Source organism: Diadema antillarum, unplaced genomic scaffold (assembly GCF_040938485.1).
Source record: "Diadema antillarum isolate AM-2024a unplaced genomic scaffold, OU_Dant_1.0 seq00000570_RagTag, whole genome shotgun sequence".
NCBI classification, from domain to species: Eukaryota; Metazoa; Echinodermata; class Echinoidea; order Diadematoida; family Diadematidae; genus Diadema; species Diadema antillarum.
Genome location: NW_027271508.1, coordinates 1,622,888 through 1,633,109, shown reverse-complemented (window position 1 = coordinate 1,633,109; position 10,222 = coordinate 1,622,888). Strand labels below are relative to the sequence as shown.

Genomic DNA, 10,222 nt, shown 5'->3' with positions numbered 1-10,222 from the left:
TAGAACCAGAAGTGATAGAGGGAAGTTGATACTATGGGTAAGTATATTGATGACTGTTTAGAGTTAAAACCAGAAAAACTCTCAGTTAATGTTTTACTGAATGCACTTAAAGGTTATTTATGGTAAATCCAGGGGTTTGGCAAGAATTACGATTTAGTCTTTTTACACTGCATAGTCAACTTTTCTAATACAGTGTGTATGGCAGGTGTTTTTACCAGTGTGATGGAATTTGCAAATGGGCACCATGCCCCCATGGAGGCCCTCAAAGCTGCCTTCTTCACCAAGTTTGCAATCTTGACATGTATGTTAGAAGTCTGCAAGAACGCATGGAAGGTGAACTTGCAATACTCAGATGAACGCAAGACCCGTGGTTCTCTTTTTTTCTTTTTTAGAGGAGGTGGTCCTTCCTATATGTGGATTATACTATTTCGTTCATGTGTGTCACTGTATTTGGTTTTGTGTAGACTTGTGATGTGTTGATTTTCATATTTCTGTTGCGAAAGTGCAAGAACTAAAACTTTTGCAATTTATGTGTGTATGTGTGTGATGTAAGGCATTTCAGAGAATGGGGATGAAGTTGACTACATTTCTATTTGTTTCTAATTGATATTAGTGTTAAAAAGGTAAAAAAATGGGAGTGCTAGAAACTTATGGTATTGCACCTCAACAAGGCATTCAAACTGTACTTGCATGCAGCTGGGGCAAGAGAGCAGCTCACAACAGGGCCCAGATTGTGTACTACATGGCAGAGAACTTGGAGCAGAGACGTGATGAGGTTGCTCAAGGCATCGCCAGACTGACTGGACAGGACCTCAAGAGTGCCCTGAACGAAGTGGACTTGTCCATCCAGAGGTTGTTCTACTGGGGAGCCTATGCAGACAAATATGGAGGTACTGTGCAGGTAAGTTTATAATCATCCCACATCACTTTTTGTGTGTGTGTGTGTGTGTGTGTCAAGGTCATGATATTCTGGATAGGGAGTGGGATGTGGAGAAAAAAACAACAATCTAGTGACAGGCACATCACAGCTACACAGGCAAGAGCAAGTTTGTACCTTTGACACATGGGAAGGGTATGTTCAGTTATTATTATTTTTTTAGCCACTACTTTGTAGATTCTATGTGTGACAAATTGCAGGTCTTAATGTATCATTGTGGTGACTATAAAGACTTCGAGTAATGTCATTGTAGAGACAATTTTTTTTTGCCAGAGTTAGTCTTTAGAACTTATGTGACCCACCACAACAAAAGGATCTGAAAGTCAGGGGATGACGATTTTCTGAAAATGACACAACATTATTCCCTTACTCTTCCACTCTAATTTCATATACTACACGACTCATAAAAGTACTTGGTTGCAGAGATATACAGTTAACAACAAAATTATTCAAACCCCTGGCAAATTTTTAGTTTTGAGCATACTTCTTACAAGTGAAGGATTGAGTGATGGTGATTGGATGTTATATCTCAACATTTCTATTGTTATGCAAATGAGATGAAACTGGAATTAATGTCAATTTATATAGGACAAATACGAGTAAAAAGTTGACACCCAATTACCATCACTCCATCCTTCACTTGTGAGAAATCTGCTCAAAACTAATAATTTCTGAGGGGTACGAATAATTTTGTTGTTAACTGTAGATGATTTTATTAGTGCATGTCGAGTGGTTTAGGAAATCAGTGTTACAAGAAAAACAGCTTCAAAGTTTTCCTTCCAACGCTATCGTGATCAAGGGAAGGCAAGACAGTCTTTACCTCTTGACAATAGAAGGTAGACTCCTAGCAACCTGCGTGATGTTCATTCAAGCTTAGCCCCGGTGGTCTACGCACGACCATTCAGTAACCAGGATGCCACGCACTGACCAATAAGATCACTCCCTCATTGCTAGGGGCCGAGTCTATCTGTGGCGCTAAAGCCTAATCTTTGGACACATTTCTGTTCCATTGAAAGTCAGAAAATCATGGCCTAGAAAAACACTAATTTCTTGCCTTTCCTTTGATCATTTAGCTACGAAATTTCGGCAGATGATAGACGATACATTGGACTGCAAAATTTTGCCAAACACAGAAATCCTATCGTTTTGATCGATTTTGATAATCTGACTTCATAGTTGATTTTTTCGGCTCAGCTGTCAGTGACTTTCGGATCCTTTTGTTGTGGTGGGTCACTTATGCAGTTTTCCTAACACCTAGAAAATGTGATAGACTTTTTAGAGGTATGTGCTGATATATTACTTTCTCTTTTATCTGTCAAAAAAAATCCCTTCTCATCCACAGCATTCCTTTTCTTCTTTATGCGGCAGATTTTTGTCAAAATGAATGTGATGAAAAAAAAAAGAGTGATTCATTCTTGATCCATTCACAATCAGGAAACTACTCTGTATGGTGCAACCGTCAAGATCCATGAACCTGTCGGGGTCATCGGTATCATCTGTCCAGATGAGTGTCCCTTGCTTGCTTTCGTCTCACTCTTTGCCCCTGCTGTCATCAGGGGAAATGTTGTGGTTGCAGTGCCCAGTGAGAAGTATCCATTGCCAGCTCTCGGCTTCTACCAGGTAGGAGAAAAATTGTAGTCGAAATACAATGAGAAGTTTGGTAATTTTTCACTATGAGGGGGAGAGAAATGACATTGTCAGTCACTGCTTCCATCCAGGGTATTGTAACTGTAGTGCTGTGTTTTTCATCACTCCTGTTGTAATTGTGTTGTTTGTTTTTTCCTCTACAATGTTACTGCATGGACATATGCGTCACAGAGCCCTCTGCTGTCGCATGCTAATTAATGAGTGATGTTGAGGACATATATCAGTATTGTAAATCATCTATTTGTGATTACTAGTACTTAAAATTCTATGAAGTTTTTGTTTTTAAGAGGAGAGTGTTTGAGCAATCAATTGTCATGATAGTGTATGTAAAGTGGATTGGTGCTGACAATTGACTCCTTCCCTTCTCTGCCATCAGGTCTTTGACACATCTGATCTCCCTGGAGGAGTTGTCAACATTCTCACTGGGGACAGTGGTCACATCACTAAGTACCTGACTGAGCACCAGGACATCCAAGCCATGTGGTACTTCGGTTCACCTGAGGGGTCAAAGTTTGTGGAATACACATCAGCAGAAAATCTGAAGAGAACGTGGGTGAACTATGGAGCTGGCCGCGACTGGGCAAACAGAGTTCAGGGCCAGGGTGAAGAATTCCTCTATCATGCTGTGGAGGTGAAGAATATCTGGATCCCAATGGGGGATATCTATGCTAATTAGGCCATGACAGGGTATCTACAAATGTGGCAAGTTTCCGCTGTGCTCCTTTACAGTGGTATCAAAATGTCAGTGTCCCATGGCAAATAAGATTTGACATGTGTACCTCTCTTATAACATAAATGATGTCATCTGAAGAGACCTGACAGGAAAACTTGCTCTTTTTCGCTCAACACGGTGAACAAGATTCATCAATACAATCAAATTATGAAACAGGTACTGCATTGATTCACCCGATTAAATAAAGGGACAGGTCCCTATAGCATTTGTGGTGTAAATTCAAAATGTAACCAAAGTTAACATGATCATGACAGGTAGAGATTTACGACATGAAGTATGTTGGAAAAATTTTGACATGGCAGTTTTGATTACTTTTGACTACAGTGATCACTTATATCTGTATCCTACACTACATTGTTTACAAATTTGAATATTAGTACACTAAGTGCCTGTATCTAATGTCTGCGATCAGTGAAGTGTAAAAAGTGTCATATTGATATTATTCCCACTCTTCATAGGAGAGTGGATCAGAGTAATGGTTGCTGGGAATGGAAGACATTTGCCAAAACTAAACAAACTACATGTAGCAGTATTCTACTCTTTCATGCTTGTTCAGGAGCTTTTCAGGCAAAGTTAATATGATCTCCATCAACATTTTCCTTGTTCTTGTGTTCTGACAATAACTGTTCAATGCTTGCGGTGAGCACAAAGTAGTATTTGTCTCGCTAACAAAATTTCCATCCCCATGACTTATGGTTTGGGGATGTCATATACCGAACCTGTTCCTTTGAACATGTAGGTATTTTGTTTAATCTATGTATGAGCACTATAATCTGCAAGAACTGAACAATTAGAATGATATACACGTACTGGTAAGTATGTATGCTTGCAAAAGCCGAAGAATAACGTGTAGCATTATGGTTCTTATCCGGTTCATTGTTATACGTGTGATGTGCTACATCGTTATGATTACTGCCTTTAAACACTTCAGAGTCATTTATTGATGCATCTAGTAAGACTATATCCTTATGAATCATGATCATGTTCCTGATGGAATTATCATCAAGCTTTGCAGTGCCAAAGAGTTGATAGTAACATACACAGGACAGAGTTGATTTATTTTTACAGTGTATCGATACCCTGAAAAGTAACTTTGTGACATGGAAGAGCACCTAAGAGGTACCCCTAATATGCTTCTGTTTGTCAATTTCCTTCATAACTTTGAATACAGAAATAAATCTTAAACTTACCGCTTATGCAGTTCATTCTCAAATTAATTACATGAACACCCTTTTCATGTATGTGTGTTTTCCTTGTGTGCATCCACTCATTACAGCTGTTACAAAATTGTCAAAGCCATGCAGTAGCAAACATGAATACAGCATGTATGCTACGTAATGTATGCCAGCGTACATATCACATCCCATCTTCAGTACCAAGGATTGCATGTATGTGACATGTGTAACAAGTCCAGTTGAGGTTTTTACCGTCCGTAAGATTTTGCGCTTTCATATGCTGTACATACAACCATGCTTTTGTGATATACAGTAATAGCATGCATGGCGTATGGACAACGTAGTGTACATGCTCGATTGAGCTTTGAATAGTAACTGTACTTGCGCCATGTTACAAAGTTTCAAAGTTGTGTATTAAATATGTAGGAAAATATTAGGAAGCCCCATAATGCACCAGCCTATCTGGTGAGTGTATGGTACGTACATGTATATTTTACATAGCTACACCTGGCCAAGTCATCGTGCATGTACATAATTTATACTACACACAAAGACCCACACAAAAATATCCAATCTGTAAGAGCCAGTGCCTGTTGACTAGTCTAAATTCAAGATGTATACACTTTTTAGTGCAGTTTGCAACATGCCTCTTTTTGTTTTTACTCATAAAGACCGTCACACTCTTATATTTTCAGAAGACATTAGAACAATGTATCCTGTAAATGGTCATGTCTTGACAGCACATAACCTGAGTGTTTCTATGACACATGTAGCATATACAATGTACATGTATGAGATTTTGATCTGACATGACTGTGAGAAATTGTATTGTATAGAATTTTTTCGTGAGATTTGCAATGGAGCTAACGAAAACCTGCTTTTAATAATGAAGATCTTGATATGGTAAGTATTTTGTTTGCATGAATGTGTATTGCTTTTAATCTCAGGGGCTGATAACGTTAATTTACTATTGCAGGAGGAAACAAAAATATTGTTGTACCACATGCAATGAACATGGCTTTTCTAGAAATTGAACGTTTGTTGCATACATGTAATCTTACATAGCTCCGTTATTCTACTTTTGTCTGGAATTTCTTGCGATTTGAGATAACGTGGGAAATTCCAGTGTACTTATCATGTGAAATGTCTCACAGTAATTGAACTTTATATTTTATACCAATTTTCTTGTGAATTGTCAGTTAAACCCTTGTAGCCTTGACATTTGTTGCAATAATTCTAAAGCACAATTTCTTTTTTCTGAAATTTTGTTAAATTTTTCTTTTCATATTTTGTGCACATTTTGAAATCTACGAGTATTGGGAGCATGCTTGTCGAGATGTGACCTATGTCATCGAAAACGGCAGTTTACAATGATTTTTGTGTGCACAATCTATAGTTAATAAAAGAAGTGCTGTCAGGTGATTTTTAGCTCACCTGAGCCAAAGGCTCAAGTGAGCTATTGCGATCGCCCTTCGTCCGGCGTCCGTCGTGCGTCGTGCGTCGTGCGTCGTGCGTCGTCCGTCGTCCGTCGTCCGTCGTCCGTCGTGCGTAAACTTTTTACATTTTCATCTTCTTCTTGAAAACCCCAAGACCGATTTTCATCAAACTTGGCAGGTAGCATCCCTAGGGGGTTAGGAACTCAATTTGTTAAAATGGGCTCCATGCCCCACCCAGGGGGCCCCCAGGGGGGCCAAACCCCCCAAAATTAAGGAATCTGTAAAAATCTTCTTCTCTAGAACCAGAAGTGATAGAGCTAAGTTAATACTATGAGTTAGTACATTGATGACTATAGTTTCAAGTTTGTTCATGGCAGAATCAGGGGTGCCCCCCTTGGGACCCAGGGGAGGGGGGTGGGGAAGGGTTCTAATGGGGCCTAAATTGTACATTTTCATCTTCTTCTTGAGAACCCCATGACCCATTTTCACCAAACTTGGCAGGTAGCATCCCTAGGGGGTTAGGAACTCAATTTGTTAAAATGGGCACCATGCCCCACCCAGGGGGCCCCCAGGGGGCCCAAACCCCCCAAAATTAAGGAATCCGCAAAAATCTTCTTCTCTAGAACCAGAAGCGATAGAGCTAAGTTAATACTATGAGTTAGTACATTGATGACTGTAGTTTCAAGTTTGTTCATGGCAGAATCAGGGGTGCCCCCCTTGGGACCCAGGGGAGGGGGTGAGGAGGGGGTGAGGAGGGGTCCTTATGGGGCCTAAATTGTACATTTTTATCTTCTTCTTGAGAACCCCATGACCCATTTTCACCAAACTTGGCAGGTAGCACCCCTAGGGGGTTAGGATCTCAATTTGTTAAAATGGGCACCATGCCCCACCCAGGGGGCCCCCAGGGGTCCCAAACCCCCCAAATGAAGGAATCTTTATAAATCTTCTCTAGAATCAGAAGTTATAGAGCTGAGATAATACTATGAGTGAGTGCATTAATGACTGTAGTTTCAAGTTTGTTCATAGGAGATCCAGGGGTGCCCCTCTTGGGTAGGGGGGGGGGGGGTGGTTGGAAGGGTCCAAATGGGGGCCTGAATTGTACATTTTCATCTTCCTCCTGAAAACCTCATGATGGATTTTTGTCAAACTTGGCAGGTAGCATCCCTAGGGGGTCAGGATCTCAATTTATCAAAATGGGCACCATGCCCCACCCAGAGGGCCCCGGGGGCCCCAATCCCCCCAAATTAAGGAATCTTAAAAAAATTGGGCCCTTATTGTACATTTTCATCTTCTACTTGAGAATGCCTGTTTTCTTTTCTTTCTTTAATCTCAGTAAATCCTTTTTGGTTATCATGAACTTTTCTAAATAAAAAGAAAGAATGAAAACCAAGTATAATAAACAAAGAATTAGATAATAAATTAAAAACAAAGAAATGCATGGGAATTTTAAAAAAGACACTAAAATACATGAATTTATATTGATATCGCAAGTTCTTTCTCGAAAATTCCTTTAAATACTACTAAGAATATTTAGACCAAAAAAAATATCCCATTTAAAGCTCTGTTTAAGGATTTAGAGTTAAAATCTGATGCACAAAAGTATACATGAATTAACTTTATTAGCATAATTTAAAGAAAAGGATCTTTTTTTGGGAAAAAATTAAGGATTCATTCTTGGAGATAACATAGTGGGCAAAGTATGTGCCAATTTTCGCCACGATTGCGAGATCAACATGCGAGATCTTTGGGGGGCTAAATATGTCCCCCCCCCCCCCCCCCCCACCCCCAATTACAATTGTACTACTAGTATACAATTTCTAAATAGCTGTGGCTCTATAGGGTTAAATTGTTTGTAGATAATCACAGTTTTTGCTACAAGCAAACACTCCTGGCCAAGATAGTGCCAACAGTGTGTGATATTCTAGGTACATTGTGTACTATGAGCTGTGTGAGTATAATCGTCGGTCTTCATGTTAAGTTATTACCTGTAATGAACACAGATAACCAGATCTTGCACACTAGGTCATCATTCACTCTGTTCAGGGTATTGCAAGTAAATTGTGCTCATGTATTTCAGCTAATGTGGTGAAAACTTGCAGAAATTTGAATATTCTGCACTAAGAGCTACAAACATTATCAATATGGAGATGAACATGTTCCATTTATTGTGACATTTTTGCTCTATGAGAACTTTGTACAGTGCAAATATAATCTTGCTTGCTTTAATTACTTTTGTGTGTTTAATAAAGTCTTCCATCATGACAACATAATTACATGACTATGATATAAGAATGTAGCTTTATGAAGACTGAATACAAATGCACTACTGTACAGTGTACAGTTTCTAGTGTACTTTGGAGTCGCAAGTAAAATCAGGAGTTGTCAGTGTACATTTACAATGTACAATGTACTGTACGAGCTGAAATTTTCGCGGTGGTTTTATTTTCGCGAATTTTGCGAATCGCCTTTGAATCGCGAAAATAACAACACACGAATAGCAAAGTTCAGTTAGACCCTCGCAACCGCGAAATTAACAACACACGAAAATGTCCAAGTAGCAATTCGCAAAAATATCTGTACACAAAAATTTCAGCTCGTACAGTATGTGGCATCAGCTTTATCACTGAATGATTTATTCCAACCATATACAGCAACAAACACATACACGTATGCCAACTTTTCTCTTCTATTCTGGTGTGCTGTTTTTTTTTTTTTTTTTTTTTGCATAGACATGTAAGTTTGCACATTGTTGTCACAACCTGATACAGATTTGATCCCATCATCAGTGGAATTGGACATGTGGTTCATAATAAATACTTTTTTTTTTCAATGACTTCTTTTCTGAGCTGTTTTACATTTGTGTGTGTGTGTGTGTGTTGTTTGTTTGTTTGTTTGTTTGTTTGTTTTTTAGGGGGAGGGGGGATGGTATTTGTGTGTGCTTTACATGTGCCTACAAGGACAATGCCGAAAAATGTACATTTCCCTGAATGTCTGGGAATGTTACATGTATTGCACTATTTGTACTGTCCACCTGGTGTGTACATGATGTGAACCTGTAATATACAATGTAGATCTGGACATTCGTTTTAAACTTGTTAGTAGGCCTACATATATACAAGGTACAATTGTACACTGTTTAGTTTCAAACCATCAATAGCTACAATGCAGGCTAACATTGATCCACCAGGAAAAGGAAAGTCTGTCTGGAGTAGAGCAGATCCAATTTACAGAGGAAGTCATGATTGACTTGCCATCTGACTTCAGCACATACTGTAATTGCTGTTGTATGCAGAATCTTGATGCTAATTGCCCATTTTCTCTTGCTTAGAAATGAAATCCTTATTGATCAAAAGAGCGTAGATCCACACAATGTTCCTGTTTTTCATACAAACAGCAAAATCAGATGAACAGAATGACACACAGTTTTCATGTCAGAATGAGGGGTGTAGTGAAGATTTGTTAACAACTTGATGGGACAGCAATGTCATCACCTCTGCCATACCTGTGTTGTTTATATACAACTTCTTTATTTCAAATGTGATTTTGATGAACCTCTACCATTCTGCTCATCTGGTTTTACCTATTTATTAAAGCCAACATGAATATGGTGTGGAAATTGCACTTTAAGTGTTCATGCATACAAATACAAAATATTCTACAAACACACACACACACACACACACACACACACACACACACACACACACACACACAATCTCGTAAGAGGCTTCTACAGGGGATATGATAGTTTGCTCAAGCTGGCCAGGCATATTACATTACATGTTTCAGAAAACATTTCTTTTTGGTGGTATGAATTGACTAACTGAAATGGAAAATGCATCAAATAATACAATAGGTATTCTAATTCAGTCTACAACAATCAAGGATGTACAGTCAACCTTGCTTAAGTCGACCTCACATAAGTCAAATAATCGGCTACATGTAAGTCGAAGGTCTTTTCAAGCCCTGTTCTCTTTATATTCCATTGAGTTTTATCCCTCATAAGTCAGATTTTCTCTAAGTTGAGGCTATTTCTTCAGCCCGAGGTTGACTGTGTGTACAAATTTTGAAATTTCCCCATTTGAATACAGTAGTGTAAGTACAGTGCACTCCCATCGTAATGAGCACAGTACATGTAATAACAAAATTTCACTTAAACCAAAAGAAAGTTCAGGGCCCAATATTATCATTGAAATATCTTTCTATACTGTATTTGTTTGGCTGTAAAGAAATTTCAATATAATAAAAGAGAACTGCCAGTACGGAAGACTTTATTAGAACAGGATTTGCCTGT

The 10,222-nt window shown here is 38.8% G+C and overlaps 1 protein-coding gene across 1 annotated transcript; it reads left to right on the top strand.

Annotated features, from left to right (window-relative positions):
- Positions 1–389: 389 nt before the first annotated feature.
- Positions 390–4,348, top strand: LOC139735349 (aldehyde dehydrogenase family 16 member A1-like). Its single transcript, XM_071646095.1, has 3 exons — positions 390–901; positions 2,372–2,557; positions 2,961–4,348. The coding sequence occupies exons 1-3, from the start codon at positions 632–634 to the stop codon at positions 3,258–3,260; spliced, it is 756 nt and encodes a 251-aa protein (XP_071502196.1). The 5' UTR covers positions 390–631; the 3' UTR covers positions 3,261–4,348.
- Positions 4,349–10,222: the final 5,874 nt, after the last annotated feature.